Source organism: Rosa chinensis, chromosome 1 (assembly GCF_002994745.2).
Source record: "Rosa chinensis cultivar Old Blush chromosome 1, RchiOBHm-V2, whole genome shotgun sequence".
NCBI lineage: Eukaryota > Viridiplantae > Streptophyta > Magnoliopsida > Rosales > Rosaceae > Rosa > Rosa chinensis.
Window position 1 is genome coordinate 38,411,541 of NC_037088.1, and position 23,457 is coordinate 38,434,997.

Here is a 23,457-nt window from a genome sequence, read left to right on the forward strand (position 1 = left end):
GGCCATGAGTAGTTTACTCCTTGGTGGGATTTCTATGCCTTTAAGGAGAAACATCTGTTGAAGGCTTCGATTTTCGAGCGCTAGACTGAATTTAGTCCTTTTGTCAATTGACTTTAACTTGCATGAATGTGAAGCAGTAGATTCCTTTCTGGAGGAGCAAATGTTGCCCAGCTCTCTCATCACTACTTTCAATATCTACTGGCTCAATCTCAAGACCATGGACGGCACGTTGGCAAAACAATTGTGGCGAGTGTTGGAAAATCCGTCTTCTTTGGTTGCAAGAATTTATAAAGCTCGATATTTTCCCCATCATTCTTTTTGGGATGCTCCAGAGTCCATCGCTCCTTCATATTCCTGGAGAAGCATTATTGCATCGAAGGAGTTGGTACTTAAAGGAATGCGTTGGCAAGTAGGGGCTGGGAGCTCCATACATACCTGGAGTGATCCGTGGATTCCAAGAGCTCCATCTTTTATTCCTTATAGAAGAGGCTTAAATGTGGAATTGGATTCTAGAGTAAAGGATTTCATTACTCCTTTTAATTGGGATATTCAGTATCTTAACCGAGTTTTTACACCTGAAGATGTGGAAGCTATTCTTTCAATTTCGTTGAGTGACAGACCAGCGGTTGATAGATGTATATGGCACTATGATCCAAAAGGTCAATTCACAGTCAAATCAGCTTATAAATTAGCTCTTTTTCTTCAAGCTTCTCATATTGAGTCACAAGCTTAGTCAAATGATGATGAGTCTTCAGTTCAGTTTTGGAAAGAGGTGTGGCACGCAAATATTCCAGCTTCCGCAAAAGTTTGTATATGGAAAGCTTGTCAAGCCATTTTACCAACGAAGGACAGATTATTGCATCGTCATGTTAATATAGCTGATTTGAGTTGTACTTTGTGTTCGGATGCACTTGAGACTACAACACACTTATGCTTTGAATGCCCCTTCACTAAGGCATTAATTGAGGAAGCTGATCCCTTGATTCATCAAGTATGCCTCTCTCCCAATGTACAATTTCCTTCTTTTAAAGGTTGGCTACAAGGTTGTTTTGCTTCTTTATCTAAACCTTCTTTCCATAAGCTTCTATTCCTAGTGTGGGCTGTATGGAAAGAGCGAAACAATAGGACTTGGAGAGAGAAGTCTTCTACAGTTGGTGATGTCTGCTTTCAAGCCAATGCATGGCTTCATGATTTTCAATTCCATCAGGTCAAAAAAGGGACAGCACAGGTGTCCAGGATAGCAACTTGGAAGCCTCCATCAGCAGGTTGGCTCAAAGTCAATTTTGACGGTGCATTCTCAAAACAAACTCATATGGGTGGTGTTGTAGTTATTATTAGAGACTCAGAAGGCTCTTGTATGGGGGGCATGTTTCAGCATATTGAAAATGTTTACTCCCCGGAACAGATAGAGGCAGTAGCAGGGAGGATAGCTGTGCGTATGGTACAATCAAAAAACCTAGCACCTATATCCTTTGAGACAGATTCTTTGAACTTAGCTTGTTTTGTCAACCAAAGTTCAGGTTCCATTACTTCTACTTATGGAAGACTCTGAGAGGATATTAGTGAAGGGCTCTCATCTATACCAGGAGCCATGCTTGGGCATATTTCTAGAGATGGGAATGCTGTTGCGCACTCTTTAGCTAAGTTTGCCTTGCATTCAGGGCAACAACTGTGTTGGGATACTATTCCTCCCTTATTTATTCAAGATGCTCTAGTAGCTGATTGTAATCTTCTTCAATGATTAATATAGTTGACATTTTATTTCAAAAAAAAGACCATGGACGGCACCAAGTGGTTTGCAGTTTTGTGCATCTCAACTCTCTCCAAACCTTGAAGGTTTTGTTTTGCTTTGAGCTCCAGTTCTTGCCAGATATTGGCCTACCCTCTCTTTTCTAAAAATTACTGATTGTTATACGCGGCAGTGCTTGCCAGATAGATGGCGACTCACTTCTCTTTTTTATCTTCAAATCAATGGACGTTCTTTGCAAGGGAAGATTGCTTGCATCCCCCACTTAATAATGACAACAATGCTTATGAATGATGAACAAAATTGAATAATGAGTAACAAACAATCGTTGTAGTTGCTGGGAGAATATATATGATTCTCTAATCACATTGTAATGGAGTTGATCCTTAGGCCCTGAAATAAACTTTAAAAACTGGCTAATGCATTCTGGCTGAAAAATGGGGCAAAACAGAGCAAGGGGAAGATTGTCTCAAGATTTCTGACACTGTTTGACATAGTTATTGTAATCATCTAATAATCATTCAGGAATTAATTCTCTTCAATATAATTCTACTTCTTTTTCGTTGTAGTACTTTATAATGCTATACCTTGTAATGCTGTAATGCTGTATAAATTTCAGACAACAAATTAACTGGAGATATTTTGCTATCAATTTGCCCTGGACCTCTCTTGAGTACCATAAGGTGTGGCTTGCAAACATGAGTGATGAGGTGGATGTTGAAGGTGGGTATGGTAATGCTATTTTAGAGAACGATTTTGATCCAATGAAGCCTACGGCGATGCCCAATTTTAACCTTGGTGTCAATTCTACTCGAGGAATCTATGAAGATGTTCGGTATTGTGGTTCCTAACAGTTCATAATCACTTATAACAAATCACGACAACTTTTTAAAAATGAAATTAGTAATAATTCACCCACATTGAACTTTGACAAATATATGTATGCTATATCCAACGAATCTGTAGCCTACGGTCTACCCCATCTTGTAAGCAATACAGCTTCCTAGCTCTTGCGCTTGAATCGACATTTCGGTTCGTCAAAGCAAGGAAAATATGCAAAAGAGACCAAAACGCCAAAGTAGAGCCACACATTGCTCATCAGGAAAAGTCATTGCTTCTTGTGCTATTGCTTTCAAGCGTTTCTTTGTTTCATATCAACGACTTAATTATCACCTAGCTACACAAGCACAACTGAGAGAGCAGCTAATTGCAGAAAATGTATGCACAATTGCAGGGAAATTGCCATTGCAATGTTGGCTTTATATTGGTAAATTTCCATTGCAATGTTGGCTTTTTATAAGTTAATCTTTCCATTACTTTATCTCTTTTGGCAAACTAATTATTCCATCAGTAGTGGCGACCCATTCAACAATTTGTGCAATAAAACAAAATTTGGAAAAGCCTGAACCGAAATGTGGGGTAAAGAAAGAGTTAATGACATTCCTAGAAAATAAGCAGTTAGTGCTTTCCAGCTGGAAACGCGCTATTAGTTGGACTGGAAAGTGAGAGGAAAAGAAAAGGATAGGCCGATAGGGGCATCCCACATTCCCACCAAAAGAAAAGAATATGGCCAGGCCGAAATTTCCACCAAATGCATTTGGAACCAAAAGCAAAAGAAGAGAAAGAAAGAAAGGAATTTGGAACCCAATTCCCACTCAACTGAGAAACCACCAAAATTTTGAGATTTCCCTGAGCAGAATTTTGCTGGTTCAACCATGGCTCAGCACAAGGACTCCCCTTCTACATATACTACTACTTCTGGACCTCCTTATGACGTGTTCCTCAGCTTCAGAGGTGCAGACACCCGAAAGAACTTCACTGATCACCTGTACACGGCCCTTCTCAACGCCCCATTTGTAACTTTCCGGGATGACCAACTCGAGAGAGGGGAGAATATCTGGGAAGAACTAAAGAAAGCAATTCATCGGTCGCGAAGTTCTGTGATTGTGTTTTCGAGAGATTATACCTCTTCCGATTCGTGTCTGGACGAGCTTGTTGTGATCCTTGAACGCAAGAAGAACTCCAATCATGTCGTGTTCCCGGTCTACTATGATATTGGTCCTTCTGAACTGGGCAAGGAGGCAGAAAGTCTTTCAAAGATCCGTAAATGCCATGAATATCAATCACCTCAGAAGTTGAAGGGATGGCGGGAAGCACTTAAGGAAGTGGTAGATCTAGCAGGAAATGTTTTAAAAAATGAAGCTGACGGGTATGTAAAATCAAAGCGTTGATTGATTACTAACAACTGTATATACATATCAGTTAATTGTTGATTTTATTCGCAAATCTGTTACTTTGAAATTGATAGACTCATAGCTGGCTAGCTTGTATGATATATTTTTGTTTTGATTGCAATTTGTAGGCACGAGTCAAAGTTCATCCAAAAGATTGTTACAGTGATTCAAGACAAGCTAGGTCGTGTGCCCCTGACCCATGTCCAGGAGGAGTTACAGAAGAAGTTGTTGGAAATTAAGCGTTACCTCGATGACGCCGAGGGAAAGCAACTGAACAACCGAAATGTGAAGGCATGGTTCAATCACTTCAATGAGCTTAAAGGAGCTGTCTATGATACCGAGGACCTATTGCAGGAGATCAAGACAGAAGCATTAAGACGAAAGATGGAGCCTGAATCTGGAAGTAGCACGAGTAAGGTACAAGACGTCAACTCCAGTCTTCCATCTCATGCTTTTGACTCAACATTAATTTACCCCAGGGTAAAGGAAGCTCGTAATAGACTAGATTCCATTATGAAGAGAAAAGATGACTTGGGTTTGGAAGCAAGTGCTGGATACAGCGTATCGCAAACACTACAGTCAACTTCTTTGGTCGAAGACTCTGGTGTGTGTGGCAGAGATGACGAGAAGGAGACACTTATTAAACTGTTGCTATCAGATGATGAGAAAAGCAATAAGATAAGTGTGATTCCCATTGTGGGTATGGGTGGGATCGGAAAGACCACCCTTGCCCAGCTTTTGTACAACGATGATAGAGTTGAACAACATTTTGACAAAAAAGCATGGGCTTGTGTTTCTGAAAAATTTGATGTTCTTCGGATCTCACAACAAATTTATGAGTCCCTTACTTTAAAGGCCTGCGACGTTCAGTACTTAGGTCCACTTCAGTCAAAATTGGAGGCGGAATTGAAGGGGAAAAACGTTTTCTTTGTTCTTGATGACGTGTGGAATAAGATTTATACTGAATGGGAGGTCTTAAAGCTTCCTTTTAAATCTGTAGCACCTGGAAGTAAGATTATTGTCACAACACGCAATCAAGATGTTGCAAATATGGTGCGTACTCTTGAAGCTCGCTGTCTCGGGCCAATGCCCGAGGAAGATAGCTGGTCATTATTTGAAAAACATGCCTTCAAAAATATAGGTGATGATCCACGCTCACATCTTGAAAAAATAGGTAAACAAATTGTACGAAAGTGCAATGGTCTTCCTTTGGCTATTAAGTCCCTTGCGGGTCTGTTATGTTCTAAATTAGATGTGGAGGAATGGGAAAGTATATTGCACAGTGAGATGTGGGAGTTGCCAGAGGAGGAGAGCAACATTTTGCCATCTCTTTGGTTGAGCTTTAAGCATCTGCCTCCACATCTCAGGCGTTGTTTTGTGTATTGCTCGATATTTCCCAAGAACTATGAGTTCAAAACATCAGAATTGGTTTACTTGTGGATGGCTGAAGATCTATTGCAACCCACAAGAAACAAAACAGCAGAAAAAGTCGGACAAGGCTACTTCAATGATCTAATCTCAAGATCATTTTTTCAACTTTCATCAACATCTGATGAATATTTCATCATGCATGACCTTATCAATGATTTAGCAAGCTTTGTATCAGGAGAATTTTGTTTTAGGTGGGAGGGCAGTGATTCACCCAACAATTTGAGCAAGACTCGTCACTTTTCATGTATGGCGGAATATCTTACTGCAGAGGCTGATAGCCTAGAGATGTTTGAGGCTTTACAGCAAGCTAAATGTTTGCGCACCTTTCTAAAATTAGATCCATATTCGTGGAGAAGTCTCTACGAGGCATTGCCAAAGTTTCAATGTTTAAGAACGCTCAAGTTAAATGCATGCGATATTGAGAAATTGCCTGAGTCAATTAACAACTTGAAACATCTTAAGCACTTGGACTTGTCTGACAGTGCCGGCGAAAGGTTACCTGATACAATTTGTACTTTGTATAACTTGCAAGTGTTGTTGTTGTCAGACTGTGAAGAGCTTACTGAACTGCCAGCCAACTTGGGAAGATTGATCAACTTGAGCCATCTGGATATTACAAATACACCGATAGAAAAGATGCCACCACAAATGGGTAATTTGACAGACCTCCAGATGCTACCAAAGTTTGTGCTGGACAAAGACACTGCTGGGGATAATTTGGCAGAGTTAAAGGAGCTTGAAAAATTGCGTGGAAGTCTTAGAATATCACCGCTTGTGCATAGCAGCGGTTTGGAGGCCTACATACTGAGGGACAAGGAGTTTCTTAAGGAACTGGTTTTGGATTGGGGATGGGAACGACTACCTTGGGCACGAAGTCTGGGTTGGAATAGGTATGAAAGTGAAGAAGAAGGCAATACTGTAGAAGAGGAAACAGAAGAGTCAAGTGAAGAAGGCAATACTGTAGAAGAGGAAATAGAAGAAGAAGAGTCAAGTGAAGAAGGCAATAATACTGTAGAAGAAAAAAAAGTGCTTGAGAAGCTCCAACCTCACCGGAACCTGAAAAGGCTTACTATTACAGGTTATGGAGGCAAAATGTTTCCAGGTTGGTCAGGATATTATTCTTCCTCTGCTCTTGTTTATCTTAAACTTAAATATTGTGAGAATTGTATCTCCTTGCCACCATTGGGACAGCTACCTTTCCTCAGAGAGCTTTGTATAGAAGGGTTGAGTGGGTGGCAAGAATGGTCTGATGTTGGAGGTGACAATAATGAAGGTGGGCATTTATTTCCTAATCTTGAGAAGCTTGAAGTAGAATCCTGTCCCAATCTTACCGGGAGATTAGCGTCAGACAGCCTCCCATCTCTTGAGTCTTTGACGGTATTTAAATGCCCAGAATTCGAATGTCTTCCGGAAGATGGATTCCCGTCAAAGTTAAAATCACTTTACATCAGGGGCCGTAAAAAAATGAATGCAAAGAGTATGCAGATTTTGAACAAGGATCTCCGAACACTCACCTCTCTTGAAGAATTGGTACTTGCTTTTGACTGCGACAAAAATGTAGATGGGTTTGCGGAGGGGCTGTTTCCCACCACTCTCACATCTCTCGGGATCTGGCATCTGGATTGTGAGACCATCGACGGCGCCAAGTGGTTTGGCCATCTCAACTCTCTTCAAACCTTGACGATTTGGGGTTGCCCTGCTCTGCAGTTCTTGCTAGATAGTGGGCTACCCTCTTCTCTTCAATCCTTGAAGATTTCCGACTGCCCTGCGCTCCGGTGCTTGCCAGATAGTGGGCTACCCACTTCTCTTCAACGCTTGGACATTTGGAGTTGTCCTGCGCTCCGGTGCTTGCCAGATAGTGGGCTACCCACTTCTCTTCAATGCTTGGAGATTCGGAGCTGTCCTGCGCTCCGGTGCGATAGTGGGCTACCCACTTCTCTTTCTTTTCTACAAATCTATGAATGTCCTTTGCTTAAGGAACGGTGCCAAAGAGAGACGGGTGAAGATTGGCCCAAGATTGCTCACATCAAGCACATAACGATCAATGGGTATCCGATATGACAGCGACAGAGGGCTTGCGTTCTGATCAATTTGGCCATGTCCCAGAGGGCTTGCATATTCTGCGTGTAAGATCCTATTGTTTGAACTCATTCTAGGGTCTTGCTTGAACTCATGATCGATGGGTTTGACAAGGACATGCCATATGAAGGAGAAACAGTCCATTTCCATTTCCTACGGTATGTCGCACATCCCAATTCTGGTCTTTGCCCTTCCCAATTCAGTCTATTGATACTGGGAATATATATGTTGTTGTCAATTGATACCTTGAAAAGCTGGAAAATTAATGTGTCTTATTTCTGCCCTGTTTCTTGATATGCAGCAGTCTAGTGGAAAGTGAGCAAAATTTCTTGATATGTTAAGACAGAGAGATAGGCCAAGGTTAAGATTGCTCGCAGGACCAATATTGCCATGTCTTGATGTCTGAGTTGTAAGCATAATTATCAAATTCTCTCTCAGTTGATTCGGTTTACTCACCTCTTCACTTTAGTAGGCAATTCCTGATTTACTGCTTCTATTTTTGCGCAGCTTCTCATCTGCTTGTGGACTGTTCTTTATCTCCTGCACTCATTCACACTGTTTCCAAGCACAATGAAAATCACAGAGAGCCAATTTTGGGTCAGTCAATAGTTGCACTCTTCTGATCTCTATTCAGTTCGTTCTAGTTGAACTGACTTGGTCTTTCATCAAAGACTTTCTAGAAAGCTTTTAAAGTTGCTGTTTCAATTCAATCTTCACATCTTGATTAAGACCTGCCAAACAAAACATAATAAATCGAGATATATTAAGTATCACAAAAACTTATAACTCAAGCTAACTAATTTAGCATGCCTTCAGCAGCTACTAAAACAAATCTGTGCATCATAATATTTTTCATATTAACAAAGAATTGGGGTGTGTATTGATTTTCTAAAAAATGTTTGAGCTCAAGTCCTCTCTAGTGTGTCTTCAATTTTTTCATTGAAAGATTATAAGCTGTAGGCACAATGTGGAACTATGTAGTAAATTGAGTATATAGATAGAGTTTACACGATCATTAATATGTATATTGATCTTCGGTCTACTTCAACTTTTGGATTGTCTTGCTTCAGGGTCAAGCTAGTACTGATGTTTTTGGTAATTTTGTGCCAGTGTGATATCAGCTTCCTAGACGTTACAAGTTTACAACTATATGCAGTGCTGCCTTGAGGTATGTTTACATTTGTATATGATATGTAATTGAAGAATTAATGATCTTATTAAAGCTTGTGGCTTAGGCCCTGCATTTTGGAAAAAATGGCTAATGCATGTATCCTGTTACTTTCCATTCTTTACATGCAGCATCTCATAATACTCGTAGCTGTTGGACCCTTATCTCGGTAACCAGTTATGAGACCTGCCAAAAGTAAAAACATCTCATAATACTTGAAATCAGTTCTTCCAAAAAAGAGACTGTTGCAAACAATTTGCAGAGTGTGAAGAAGGGTCTCCTAAGTCGTAACAGAGCAAGGAGAAGATTGTCCCAAGATTGCTGACACTGACATTTATCAATATCGATATGAAGTGGTTGCGATGTCTTGACATAGTTATAATAAATTAATAATCATCTAATAATCTGTCAGGTATTTCTTCTTCAATATAATTCTACTTATTTAACGTTGTAGTACTTTCTAAAGCTGTAATGCTGTATGATGAAACTTAGAACCTATAATTTTTTAGCTCAGGTCCATAATCAGGAGAGCTAACCATTCAATAAATGCTATTGCAATGCTTATAGTCTATCAAAATAACATCTGCGGTTTAAAGTTTCACATAACATCGAGATATAGTCATTTATGTTTCCTTAAGCATATTGTAATGCCCGTTGACCCTTAGGCCCTGAATTATATATTAAAAAGCTGGCTAATGTATTCTCTTTGTTGCTTATTTCTTCAGATGCAGTATAAGTAAGAAAATATTTTTGAGGCTCTCTACTGTTGGACCTCCTGGAGAGTCACCTTCTCGGAGAGGGAAGAGAGGTTAATTAATTAAGACTGCTCTCATCCCCAACATTGTCAAGATTTGCATTGTCCTGATAGTCCCGGTAGCAGTGCTTCTACTAATGGTATCTTTACTTCCTTTTGGTGCTTTAATTTCATACTTTTGAAGTATTTTAGGACTGAATCTGAAAATGAAGAATTAATGACCTCAAAAGGTTGTGGCTCTTCTCTATTATATCAGGGGAGTGGTAATTTTTTTGGTGGGATTCCTATGCCTTGGAGGGGGGCTAACTGATGAAAGCTCCATCTTCTAGGCAGCCAGACTTGGAAAGAGCAGAAAGGAAGTTCCCAGTTTGTAGTGACTAGTGATCCAGAGTTCTATAGATAACAGGATACTTGGCTCCGATGATTGCCTACATACCCATGTCACTTTCTTTTTCTTGTATAATAACTGAGATGGTCTTTGCAAATACAATGCTGCCTGAGTGAAACTGGAGAGAGGAAGGGAGGGAGGGAGATTGGCCCAACACATGATGTGCAAGATCATAATTGGTTTTAGCACTAAGGTGCTTTTCTGAAATGTCTACTGCTTTTGATGTTATCCCTAAGCCGCGGTAAATATTAAGTACCACAAAAACTTATAACTCAATAAGAAACTCAGCATTAACTTCAACAGCTACTACAGCAATCTATGCATCTTTTGATATTTTTCATTGTAACTGCATCATGCGGTGTGTATTGAATTTCTACAAAAATGTTTGAACTGAAGTCCATAGTAGTGTGTCTTCCATTTCCCCATTGAAAAACTATAAATAGTATACCACACAATGTGGAACCAGAAAGTAAAATGAGCAATTGGGTGTACATTTATATTTTACTCAAGCATTTATATCATTACTAATCTCGAGTCTACTTTATTTTTGCATGTAACTTCTGGATTCTCTTCTTACCTCAGCTTCAGGCTGATAGTAATGTTATTCTTTTTTGTTTTGCCAGTTTATATGTTACAAGTTTACAACTAAATGTGGTGCTACCACTAAAGGTGTTTTTACTTTTGTTTAGGATAAGGAATTGAAGGATTAAATCGTCTCACTAAAGGTCATTGCTTATCTCTATGTTCCATTTGATCCTGAGCCTTAGCTGCATCGTGGAAAAGATGGAAAGAGGGAGAGGTGAATTATGATGTGTGATGTCCTGATAGTCCCAGTTGCAGTGCTGCCACTGAAGGTAATAGTACTTCCTTGTGGTGCTTTGCTTCCATACATTTTCAGTATATGAAAATGGAGAATTAATTACCTCTAAATGTTGTTGCTCCTCTATTATACCAGTAGAATTACAGTAATCAGCGAAGAAACTTGGTGTCCCTGGCAACAGACAACACTTGGTTTGAATGATAAGAACTGTCCTTACTGGCCCGTAAGATCCTTTCCCTTCCTTATCACTCAATTGATAAGTTTTGTTCAATGCATATAGTTAGAGTATTGATTAATTCATGTCAAAATTTCTTTTTATAAATTGGACATTGTCTTAAAGGTTAATACATAATCGCATTCTAGTTCAATTGATCTGCAACCTCTATCGCTTCCCTCTCATTGTCATCCATATATTGGGCATCTATATGTTTGTACTGAAATTAATTGTTGGCAGCTAAGAAAGTTCTCATGGAAACATATTTGATTTCAGAGCTTTTCTACAAACATTTGGATGTATGAATGCCATTATTTAAGAAATTCGTGCAGAAAACTTAATTAGCTCGGAATGTATCATACTCTGATTTTTCCTGTCTTGAATCTTCTTCTTCTTTTTACAATGTTTGTATAGTTGTGAAAGAATACATGGCAACTTTCCTCCATCGGAAGTTAGCCTCAACTAGGAATGTCCCGCTTTGCAATTTATGATCCTTAATTAAAAATACCGTGGCATTACATCAATATGGTGTTCCTAAGTTTCACTAGTTATTGGTAAACCCTACATGTAAATATTCAACTTCCCCCGTTTGTTTGAATACAATCAAAGCTTCCACAAGTGTTAAAACATGAGGAGCTCAGACTCTGTTATAGAGATGCAGTTTGGAAATTGGTCTAGAATGTACATGGGTCTATAATTCATCCTTGTCAGTAGTGTAACTAGTGTTTATAAAAAATTATACATATACAGGGAGAATCTATATTACGTTCTTAACAGCATCCGAATGGCAATTGATAATTAAGCCCTGAATGATACTTAGAAAGCTGGGTAATGTATCCTCTATCTACCCTATTTTTAATATGCAGCATCTCAGTGAGCAAAGTTTTTGGCAACACATTCAAAATATTCAGACTTTTTAAGCAGAGATATATATGAAGCAGTTGAGCGCGGAACAGTATTTTGGTCAAATGAAATTGAAACTTCCCAGACTGTATTAGAAATATATATGAGCAAGTTACAAGACCAGATTCAATGAGATTGTATAGAAAGTGATTTAAAAAACCAAAAGCAGAGCTAGGAATATGCAGAACATTCATGGGAGTATAGCCTAAATCTATTATACAAAACCAGATGTACTGAATAATCGTTGAACATTACTAGCACAGTTTGGTTTAGGTTGCAGTGCTTTAGGCTGCGTCTGGCTTTAGTGCTTTTCTACAAACATTTTGATGTTTGATGCCATTATTTAAGAGGTTTTAGTTAGTGTCTTGTAACTTGGTCAGTGTGCTCTGTTTCAGCATAATGCAGTAAATATTTATAGCAATTCTTGCTAATGTTTGGCTGCAGATAAACAATACGGGTACTAGAATTGAGTTTATACTTTCCCTTTTAATGGGCCAACTTCTGGAATTTGGATCCTCTTTTCATCAAAGTTTCTCTGGTTATTTGTAATGCCGCCAGCTGCAATTGAATGGTTGGCACTCTTCTACTTTCTCAGGAACAATAAAGTCATTGGCAAAAAACTCGAAGTTGTGTGTGGAAAAAAAGATGACATGAGGACGAACAGTATTGCACCTTCACTATGGACCTGTAAGATCCTTTCCAGTTTCCATTGTCGGTCAATAGTTGCATATTGCTTCAATGGATATAGGTTCTATAGAGCTTCAATGCTCTGTGGATAAGTTGAGTTAACTAAAGCCAGTCCTGAGATTTGATTTTTCTTTTTATGCAGCATCTCAACAAGGAAAATTTCACCTGATTCTAGGACACTTTAAGATGCCAGTGAAGGATCATTTCCTTTTACATAAATTGGAAAAACAATACTCCTGTGTAGTCGCCTAGCCAGCGAGGGTGGGGATGTTTCCCAGCACTCTCAAAATTCTCCCGATCAGCCGTCTGAATTGTGAGACCATTGACGGCGCCAAGTGGTCTGGGCATCTCAACTCTCTTCAACAATTGGTGTTTGCGAATTGCCCTTCCCTCCGGTGCTTGCCAGATAGTGGACTACCCTCTTCTACAAATCCATGCATGTGTCCTTTGCTTGAGAAACGGTGCCAAAGAGAGACGGGTGAAGATTGGCCCAAGATTGCTCGCATCAAGCACATAGATATCAATTTCGGAACGATATGACAAGAACAGTTCTAGGGCTTGCATTCTGATCAATTTGGCCACGTCTCAGAGGGCTTGCATACTCTGCATGTATCCTATTGTTTGAAATCATTGTTGATTTCACAGTTCTAGGGTCTTGCTTGTTATTGTGAGAAGATCAAATTTTTAGCTCACACTCTACAACAGGTTATTGATCTCGATGAACTAGACTAAGCTGAATAGAACCTAGGTTTAAGTCCAGTAAAAATAAAAGTAATTTCCTGGTCGTAATTTTATAAGCCTAGAAGAAATGGCTTGAATGTAACATGGAAAGGATGTGTTGCCTGAATATTATTCTTCTTATTTTCCTGGTGTTATTGTCTATGAATTCATACTTTCAAGCAGAAAGTGTATCAGTTGGTTGCATTGATTGTTTAACCAAACAAGAAGCAAAGATTGTTTGCCGCCCCTAAACAGTCACTCTCCTAACCCCCAAGAAACCCATAAAATCACCAAACTACAATAAAATAAGTACCTGTTTGTGTTCATGCCAGTCTTCTCTGATACCAACTCCTCTCCAACACCCCCAAAAGTTGCCCATATATACAGGCCACACAATCTCTCAGAACTCACAGAATTTCATTCCAAACTTTCTCATCCTCATTCATCACCATCCTATAGATGTCGAAAGTACAAAGCAATAGGAATGGTTCTGCTAAGCAACTCCATGCTCCGACACCGGGGAAGGCAACAGTTCTTGCATTGGGTAAGGCCTTCCCGAGCCAAATCATCCCTCAGGATTGCTTGGTCGAGGGTTACATTCGTGACACGAAATGTGCAGATGTTGCCATCAAGGAGAAACTGGAGCGGCTCTGTAAGCATATTCACTCTCTTTAGTTATCTTGAAGAATTTGAACCCAATTCTTCACTTACTCGCTACCACTAAATCACTTGTCTGACAACAATAAATCTACATAAAATCCTTTTTGAGAAGTAGGTTTCATCGCCGGGAGAGGCATGATAAGTAACAATAAAACTATTTGTATCATATTTATTGATCACATTGTATACTGTCATATAAATGTGAGCTATCTACTTAGATAGAGATGCTGTCTATAATGTGGTATATGTAACATCTCTCTGAAACATGCATAAGAGCATGACTCATTGTGTTTTTTCTTTTTTTGGCAAGGCAAAACCACGACTGTGAAGACTAGGTACACAGTGATGTCAAAGGAGATCCTAGACAAATACCCTGAACTAGCAACTGAGGGCACAGCCACTATCAGACAAAGGCTTGAAGTCACAAACCCTGCAGTGGTAGAGATGGCCTTGGAAGCAAGCCTTGCTTGTATCAAGGAATGGGGCAGACCAGTTGAAGACATTACTCATGTTGTCTATGTCTCCTCAAGTGAAATAAGACTCCCTGGAGGTGACCTCTACCTTGCCAGCAAGCTCGGCCTGAGGAACGACGTAGGCCGTGTCATGCTCTATTTCTTAGGCTGCTATGGTGGTGTTACTGGCCTCCGGGTTGCCAAAGACATAGCTGAAAACAACCCGGGAAGCCGGGTCTTGTTAACCACTTCCGAAACCACCATTCTTGGTTTCAGGCCCCCCAACAAGGCGCGCCCATACGACCTTGTTGGGGCTGCACTTTTCGGTGATGGAGCTGCTGCTGTGATCATTGGAAGCAACCCGGTTTGGGGTCAAGAGTCTCCTTTCATGGAGCTCAACTATGCTGTCCAGCAATTCCTCCCTGACACACACAATGTGATCGATGGAAGGCTCTCCGAGGAAGGCATCAACTTCAAGCTGGGAAGGGACCTTCCTCAGAAGATTGATGAGAACATTGAAGTGTTTTGCAAGAAACTCATGGCAAAAGCTAATCTCAAGGACTTCAATGAGTTGTTCTGGGCTGTTCATCCTGGTGGGCCTGCAATCCTTAACAAGCTAGAGGGGACTCTGAAGCTCACAAGTGACAAGCTCGAGTGTAGCAGACAGGCCTTGATGGACTATGGCAATGTCAGCAGCAACACCATTTTCTATGTGATGGAGAAGATGAGAGAGGAGTTGAGGCTGAAAGAAGGGAGGGAAGAATGGGGACTTGCTTTGGCTTTTGGACCGGGGATCACATTTGAAGGCATTCTACTTCGAGGCCTGTAATCTTTCTTAAGAAGCACATTGTCTGAAAGATATAGGAGGAATACCATTGTTTTTTTTTTTTTTTTGAAATAAGGAGGAATTCTATTATGCTAAGTAAGTTTGTTTTAGAGAATATGGAGTCTTTCGAATTTCAATATGCTTTACACTTGTTTTTCTTGGCTATGGAAAAAGGGATGTAACCAAAGGAGCAATTAGCATTGAAGCAAATGGAAATAATTACATGTCTCTCGATGAAATCTTTTCACTCATTTTTTTTTTTACTAGTCTTGAAATAATATCTTTTAAAAATATTTGAAATGTTGCCTTAAATGGGAAGCCAAAGGAGAAAAAAGCTTCAAATGAGTCCTATATGTGCCTTGTATAATGTATCTATCGGGTTACTCCAACCTCTCCTGACCCTAAGGACAAAGGACAAAGCCGACTTTCAGGTTTTAGAATTTCTTTTGGCCTGCCGATATTTTAGATCTTAGGTGAGAGTGTGAGACGAGATTTAATTAGTTGTTAATGGGTGGTTTTTACCGTGATTCTATTTCGAGATCAAATTCCTCATCAAAATATGAATATTACACTAGGTTATGTACTGAAATTTCTTTTATACATCGACAGTGCAAGCGACTCAACACCTATTAGGTGATCTCAGCCCTTGATATTTATAATCAACTTTTTTATTAAATGGACTGTATATCTAAATCACTTTCCAATTAAAACACTTAAAATTCATTTTGTTTAATCTCAACCCTTGAAATTAAATCCAATGGTAAACGACCACAAAATTCTTGGTCACTTGATCAAGTCCCGTCATGAGATTTTAGAGGCCTAGTGCGAATATATGAATGAGACTTTACTAATGGTGCTCTCCATTAGAGGAATAAAATAAAAAGTTAAAAAATTGTGATATAAAATATTATGTAACACGTTAAAAAACAAAAGGTTATGAAAAAAAAAAAAAAAAACAAGAAAGGAAGACAGAAAGAGAAGCAGAAAAAAAAATTAAAAAAAAATAAGGTGCGACAACAAATCTGCCATTTAAACTTCATAACTATTCAATCTACTATAACATTCTCAAAATGAAAGGCCTTGTGCGGCGGCACCACCGTCATCTACACCTGATGACCGTGCGTTCATCACCGGGTGCGACAACAAATCTGCCATTTAAACTTCATAACTATTCAATCTACTATAACATTCTCAAAATGAAAAGCCTTGTACGGCGGCACCACCGGCACCTACACCTGATGACCGTGCGTTCATCACCGGTAGAAATGATAATTTTGCTTAAAAATTAAAGGGTAAAACCGTCAAAAGAATTTACGAAAACCGACCCGCAAACTTATTGGGCCATAGAAGTTGGGTGGGGAGTACCCGAAATGAAAGCCCAAATTACCAAAAGCTGGTTTCAACTGCTTTGAGCGGTGCCGCGAAAATACCGAATCATCCGAAACGACGTAGTCTGGCTCTCTCGGGACACAGTAGTCTTTGCCGTACGTTAAGAAACTCTCTCTCTCTCTCTCTCTAGAGTTGGATAACAAAATTCATCAGTAATTTGAATCTTCCCCAAAACCCTAAAATTCCAATTCCAATTCCAATTCAATTCATTGATTCTCAATCCAGGTAATCCGAGATCTCTAAATTTCACGCAATCTCTCTTTTATCTTCTGATTTTACATTGAAGCTAAACCCCATGATTCTGTGTTTTCGCAGGCTCTGAGTGTATGATGCAAGATAGAACCTCCGCGCCCACCGAAACGACGCCGTTGGTGGTACCCATCATTCCTCCTATACTATTTCTATTTTCATTCTCATCACAAAATTTACATTTCCAAAGCTTATTTGCGATGTAATGAATCTATGATTGGGAACTATTGGTATTGGGTTGAGTTAGTTATTGGAGATAATAATGTGATCATCAAGCTATGCTTGCTAGAAAGAGAGAGAATTTTTAAGAACAAACTTTCTTATAAATTTTTCTCAACCATGTATTTCCGGCACGCACATTTACCAAAATTGATTGTTGGAAAAGTTGGGCACCGGTTAATGTTTGTGAGTTGTGACTAATATATGTTAAACACTCTCGCGTTATGTACGGCGGTACTAAGAAATGGACAAATTGGATGATGCAACAACCTATTGGGTTCTGTGGCCTGATTGTGTTTTTCAATTTTTCACCTTCATTATTAGTGTGGGCATAGCACTGTTTAGCCTATCTCAATATTTGGATTTTCTTATAATGTTTTTGTGCTGTCATGCTCTTTATCGCACTTGTTCTTTATGTTGAATTGTTGAATAAAAGAAAACTTTTAAATGTAAGTCATTGCTAGTTATCTACTGTTTCGTAAATGATGATCAGTTTATCGCTGTAATTTTGAAAGGTTTTTAACAGCTCCTGTTGTTTTCCAGGCTCAGAATGATCATTTAAGAAGTGATGGGCTAATCCCTCAACTATTTACCTCTGTACCAGCTTTCAGTGAAGCTGCCTCTTATCTGTCTCAGACAACTTCATTATTTACCCAATGTTTCACTGATAATTCTGGTAATCTTTCTTGCTCGATGTTTTAGTTTTTAGAGTCATTCATATGTCCGCACTATAGGGATAGGGAGGGATGTGGAGGTTGCGAGTCGGTTGTCAAATGTTTTGTTATTAACTTATTAGTGTATGAACATGGAAGAATTATGCATGCACTTGTAATATTTTCCATCTCTATACTTCCTTTAGTTTGGTTTCTTTTTCTTCTTGTTTGATTTTTTCCTAATACACTTCCTTTAGTTTTGCTAATGTTGTCAATGCTCAATGTTTGGACTCAATATCATATACTGAACCAAAACTACTGTAATATTAAGAGTTTCTCTGGAGAATTTTACTGGAAGTATATACAGATAAGACAGTGGACTAGCTTCTTCCCATGTTTCTTCGACCAGTAGTTCATCCTCGTACTTCATTAAATGAAGGTTCCTTAAAAAGTCTTTTATTATTTAAAATATCACGATCTTGATCTTTAATTGGTGCAAGCACACATATTTACTAGTTTCTCTTTTTATCTCTTGAGACCATAGCATGACCTTTATTTTTTTATTTTTCAAGTACTTTTATTATTTTTGTGTTGATCCATTTTCATCTGTTCTTTGAATCTTTAGTCCCGTCTCTGAGTAGAATCTGGCAGTGAACACATCTGAAATTAGCTTCTCTCATAACCTTCTTGTTGTTTGCTTTTCATTTTTTACTTATCCATTCTTATTATAATTAAATTTATAGTTAACTGCATGTGCCTCTTTTTTTCAGCTATCGTAGGCATTGAATCGTATGTTGATTTAGTTAAATGTTTCTGCTATGTTTCAGTAGAACCTTCTTCTGGAGATTTTGGGGATTCCAATTTACATGCTCAGGAATTGGTGACCTTTTCATCTGGAGAAACTAGGGGCTCTCATGCTAAATCTAGTGATAATGTGTCTTCAAGTGGAAATTCATTATCTGCAGAGTCATCTCATACTGCAACCGACGCTCCCTCTACACTTGATGGAACAATGGAAAACTCTCCCGCAAATTCATCTCAAACTTCTAGTGCCATTATAGAATCTAATCATGGCCAAAGTGGCATTTCTATCTTCCAAGGGTATTTTTCCACATTCTACTTATTGTTGTCTTTGTGGACCTATCCTTCTAAAATCAATGTTATTCAAGTCTTTCAACTGAAATGTGGTAACCATCAGCCAAAAGGTTTTATATGGTACCCATCAGCACATAAATAAAAGAAAAACTTTCCAGCAAAATTAGAGGCTGTGACCTGGAAATAATGTATCTTGGTCGATGTTATAACTCTACCACACAAGAAACTGAGAATACTTCTAAAGGAATATGTGGATGGCTGATATTTGGTGTCTGGAAAGACTGGGATTTAAGAGAAGGATTTTAGTGTCGCTGTCTAAAGCATTTTGTTTATGGTTGCTGTCTAAAGTATGAGTATCAGAAGAACATAGAGAAGATAACTTTAGGGTAATAGACTTGGTGTTTAGAGGAGAAGACTGGGATGTAAGAAAAGGCTTTATGTCATTGTCTAAAGCATGTTTTATGGTTGCTTTCTAAAGTATGAGTATCAACAGAAGAATATAAAGAACATAAGTGTCTAGGCATCAATGCCCTTCAGGAAAGCTCATGGCCTTTGAAACCGTGAAAAGGAGATAGTTACAAGTTACATGTGCTTCTAGCACTAACCATGTCCACGTCCAACAAATTTTTGAATTCCACTGAAGTATTTAAAGCTTATCAAACTGAAGTTACATATGTAATGAAATGTAGAAATATGAATCGGTGGATACAAGAGTAGTCTATGGGGGATGCCAGTAGGCCCCAGATTGGAACTGTATTATATATTTACAATTTCTGCTGCATGCGACATTCAAACTTTCTATTTAATGAACATGTTCTCTTTCAGTCTTATTGATCGGGTGCGAAGAACTGTTCGTGGGTCTGCGGATGATATAGGATGGCTACAGCGTGATCCTACTATGCCCTCTGTTGAAGAGGGAACTGAAAGGTTCATGGAAATTCTGGGGGATATCAGGTATAATTTGCTGATACACTGTGCATATAACTTCTTATCATGTCAATGCTAATAAGAATTGAGGTGTTTCTTCTGCTGATAGGCATGGTGTTCACAGATTGCCAAACTCGATGGTTTGTTTGTTGGTTCCAGGTATAGTTTCCTTTAAAGGCAAAACAAAGTCTTCATTATACTTAAGTCAGTGAATGACATTGGGAGAACAATAGCCCCTTCCCACTCCTACCCGCCCTCCCCCCTCTCTGATTGGCTTATCTGATGCTAGTAGTGGGCTCAAGGAGCCCTTTGGGAGATTTTAAACTGTACCCATTTTTTTTCCATTCCTATATATTGTGCCTGGAATAACTGGGCTTCCATTATTGAAACTTTATTTATTATTTGTTATTGATATGTATTTGATTTTGGCTATAGTTATGTGCTAATGTAAGTTTGTTTACTTCTGTATCAATAGGTCTTTTCAGCAACCATGGACCACTATATTTTGTAAATACAAAAATGAGTTTGTCAAAGCTTGGACTGGCCTGTCATATAGCCAAAATTCATAGTGAGGTATGCTTTTTTCTTTTTTATATAATAATGAAAAAAAAAAAGGCTGTGTTCATCAAATTTTAGACTGAAGTTTTAAAAACAATCGCTTATTAGGCTTCAGTTGAGAAAAACGCTCGAGAGATAAAAGAATACATTGAGGAATTCTATTGGGGTTCGAAAAAGCGTGTGTTAGTTCTTGGACATAGCAAAGGGGGAATAGATGCAGCTGCTGCTATGTCGTTGTATTGGCCTGATTTGAAAGATAAGGTTGCTGGATTGGTGTTAGCACAAAGTCCATATGGTGGTAGCCCAATTGCTACAGATATCTTGCGAGAGGGACAGCTTGGTGATTATGTAAACTTACGGAAGCTAATGGAGATTCTGATCTGCAAAGTAATTAAGGTATGATGAGAGTGCGTGTACATGTGCATGTGTGGGTGTGGGTGTTGAACCGTACAGTCAAAGAAAAATGAATTTCACTGGCCCCTATCATGTTGAGATTTCTTCTCTGTAAAATCCCATTTCTTTTTGTCCATATTTTGGGGGACTTGTATATGTCGTTTATGCTATTTTTATAGATAGTGGCTGAGATGTTTGGAGTTAAATGAAGTTTTGTTAAAGTCACGAGTTAACTTCTTAAAAAGTAGGGCTACGTAGTATTACTGGAACGGAGCTTGCCTCTCAAGATGTTAATGACATAAGGCTTTATCTTGTTACTCCTGAACATGATTCTAATTTTAACATTTTGTGATATCCATCGAAGTACCAATTAAAGCAGTCGAGAATATCTTTTTCTTCTTTTTTTTTTTTTTTTCTTTTGTGGAGTTTCTGTGATCAGTAGACGTGTATTTGTATTTCTCTCACTTGTAAATCTTTTAATAGAGCGTGTCATCTTTTATTATGTGAAGGGTGATTTGCAAGCTCTGGAAGATTTAACTTATGACAGAAGAAGAGAGTTTCTGAAGAAACATCCGTTGCCAAAGGAACTCCCTGTTGTTTCATTTCATACTGAAGCTGCCATTTCTCCTGCTGTGTTAGCTACATTATCTCGCGTAGCACATGCTGAGCTACCTATGGTTGCTCCTGCAGGCCAACCGGCAAAACTTCCAGTAGTGATACCTCTTGGCGCAGCTATGGCTGCCTGTGCCCAGCTTCTGCAGGTCAGATATGGCAAGAAGAGTGATGGACTCGTCACATGCTGTGATGCAGAAGTTCCGGGATCCATTGTTGTGCGGCCAAAACGTAAATTGGACCATGCCTGGATGGTTTATTCATCAATGCAAGATGACCCTTCGGAGGCAGATGCTTCTCAAGTGTGTGAAGCTCTTCTGATGTTGCTTGTAGAAGCCGAGCAGAACAAGAGAAAGGACGATGAAAGGAAAGATGATTGAGCTGATGTGCTTCACTTTTCGTCCCATTGTTCTTCTGTTGTAATATTGTTGTAGGTATTTTTACCCTTTGTACATAGCTGAAGCTTTGGCTCAATGAATAACCTCCCACGTTTAGTCCCTTTTCCAGTCTTTCTTTTCATTCAATTGGAGGAAAGTTAAATGACTATCAAACATGGAAACACAGTTGTTCAATCGAGTTTCAATTCCAACATCGATAGTTATTGAAAAAAAAAAAACAAAAAACAAATTTGCCTAAAATGAGTTGCCTCTCTCAAAGCTTGTCCTCAAAATCGGAAAGCGGGGTCATTTGCCCCTTCAAACCCTTCCTCTTACGGTGAATAAAAAGCTTTTTATTGTTTGGAAAATGAATGGTAGCTTTTTGATATGGCTGAGAGGAAAAAAGTTGAGTCTATTATAAGTGTTTTTCAATTTTGAAGAAAGGAAGGGATGCTGTGTTTGTGTGCTTCAATGATTCTGTTTTATCTGTTATGTGTTTCGTTTCAGATGTTCACTTTTCTTTCTGGGTGAAATAGGTGGGATACAGTGTCTTGTTTTTATTGTCATGAGTCATGACCACGATTAATATTATCTGCCACAGCTGAAATCTTATGATTAACCTGTACTACTGTCTACACTTATAGTTTGGTCATGTCTTACATGGTAGAAAAGTGTTTTGTCTGGTACGGGCATATGACTAACCTGTACTTCTACCGTCTACACTTTGTTTGGTCATGTCTTAGATGGGAGGAAAATGTTTTCTGGTACGGGTCATTTGAAGAGAGAAGGACGAGAATTTTATAGGCATCTTTACCGGCTTCAGTTTCTTTGTTTAAAAAAGTCTTCCTTAATTTTTTCTGTTCTCACAGTCACAGAATGCAATGCAGTACAGTCTTGGTTGGTGAAAATATTGGAAACCTTAACTTGGGTAATATAGTAATTTTATACTCGGATAATATAGTATTTCAATAATTCAAAATGTTGTAAAGTGAACTTAAAAAATAATAGGGTGACAATAGCCGCACCAACTTCATTAACATGGGATGCAAAATCATATCATAGGTAATGACAACTTCAAAATACTTCTAACATAGTTGACAAAAAAAAAACTAAGAGTTGAATAAGAATAATTAAAATTGATGAGTATAGGGCCACTCGTGATGAAATTATAAGAAAATTCTACAATGTCTTAACGTATGACATGCATAATTGCCTTAAAGTGGTAAAATGAGTCATCAAAATAGTAATATTAGTCCTCAAAGTAGTAACATGAGTCCTTAAACTGGTAAATTTTCTTAGTTACACATGAGTCCCCAAGTGGTAAAATGAGTCCTTAAAGTGGTAAAATAAGTCCTCAAAAAAATAAAAATAGTTGATGTATGAGAAATAGTGACATACCATAGCCTTGCCCGAAATTAGAAGTATTTATTTTTATTTAATTGAAGAAATAAATTTACAAACAAAAACATGAGAGCAACCTCTTCCAAATGAGATAAGACACTTGACAAGTAAGACTTTGGTGATGACAATGCACTAATCAATGAGATTAGACAAGCTTATGAAGGACTTGCTCAACTGTATTCCCCATGAGGCCTCCTTATCAAATAATTTTGCTCACCCAGGGACAACTCTAAACAACTGTGAGGAACAAGTGCATCTTAGCCACATGTGTTAAATCTAAAAGTTAAAATTATAAGAACTTAAAACTGTACATTTACTTTGAGTCGTTAGATTCACTTGTCCCTCATAGTTTTTTAAAATCTGTTTATCAGGTGGCCATGCCTCTATTATCAAATAATAAATAATAAACACAAGAAAAAAGAAACAACACTACAATACCACAACATATTCTTTTGAGATAAGACCTATTCTCATATGTTTTTGTCGCAATTTTGTATATTA

At 38.6% G+C, this 23,457-nt stretch overlaps 2 protein-coding genes across 19 annotated transcripts; both read left to right on the forward strand.

Annotated features, from left to right (window-relative positions):
• Window positions 1-3,282: 3,282 nt before the first annotated feature.
• Window positions 3,283-15,241, forward strand: LOC112197677 (type III polyketide synthase A). 16 transcript variants are annotated; one of them, XM_040512721.1, is made up of 13 exons: window positions 3,283-3,956; window positions 4,110-7,649; window positions 7,793-7,900; window positions 7,999-8,088; window positions 8,602-8,659; window positions 8,791-9,071; window positions 9,385-9,553; window positions 9,670-9,994; window positions 10,491-10,655; window positions 10,757-10,844; window positions 12,183-12,195; window positions 12,334-12,425; window positions 12,568-13,339. In XM_040512721.1, the coding sequence occupies exons 1-2, from the start codon at window positions 3,463-3,465 to the stop codon at window positions 7,471-7,473; spliced, it is 3,858 nt and encodes a 1,285-aa protein (XP_040368655.1). In that variant the 5' UTR covers window positions 3,283-3,462; the 3' UTR covers window positions 7,474-7,649; window positions 7,793-7,900; window positions 7,999-8,088; window positions 8,602-8,659; window positions 8,791-9,071; window positions 9,385-9,553; window positions 9,670-9,994; window positions 10,491-10,655; window positions 10,757-10,844; window positions 12,183-12,195; window positions 12,334-12,425; window positions 12,568-13,339. The 16 variants fall into 16 exon arrangements, with proteins under 16 accessions (XP_040368655.1, XP_040368658.1, XP_040368657.1 ...); XM_040512724.1 differs by having other exon boundaries at window positions 10,760-10,844; XM_040512723.1 differs by lacking the exon at window positions 12,183-12,195 and having other exon boundaries at window positions 8,562-8,659.
• Window positions 15,242-16,552: 1,311 nt separating this feature from the next.
• Window positions 16,553-21,754, forward strand: LOC112181895. 3 transcript variants are annotated; one of them, XM_024320299.2, is made up of 9 exons: window positions 16,553-16,697; window positions 16,788-16,846; window positions 17,484-17,616; window positions 18,421-18,694; window positions 19,514-19,642; window positions 19,725-19,774; window positions 20,091-20,188; window positions 20,282-20,569; window positions 21,076-21,754. In XM_024320299.2, exons 2-9 carry the CDS (start codon window positions 16,799-16,801, stop codon window positions 21,556-21,558), a joined length of 1,503 nt encoding a protein of 500 aa, XP_024176067.1. In that variant the 5' UTR covers window positions 16,553-16,697; window positions 16,788-16,798; the 3' UTR covers window positions 21,559-21,754. The 3 variants fall into 3 exon arrangements, with proteins under 3 accessions (XP_024176067.1, XP_024176068.1, XP_040368870.1); XM_024320300.2 differs by having other exon boundaries at window positions 18,424-18,694; XM_040512936.1 differs by having other exon boundaries at window positions 16,788-16,843.
• The last annotated feature ends 1,703 nt before the right edge of the window (window positions 21,755-23,457 follow it).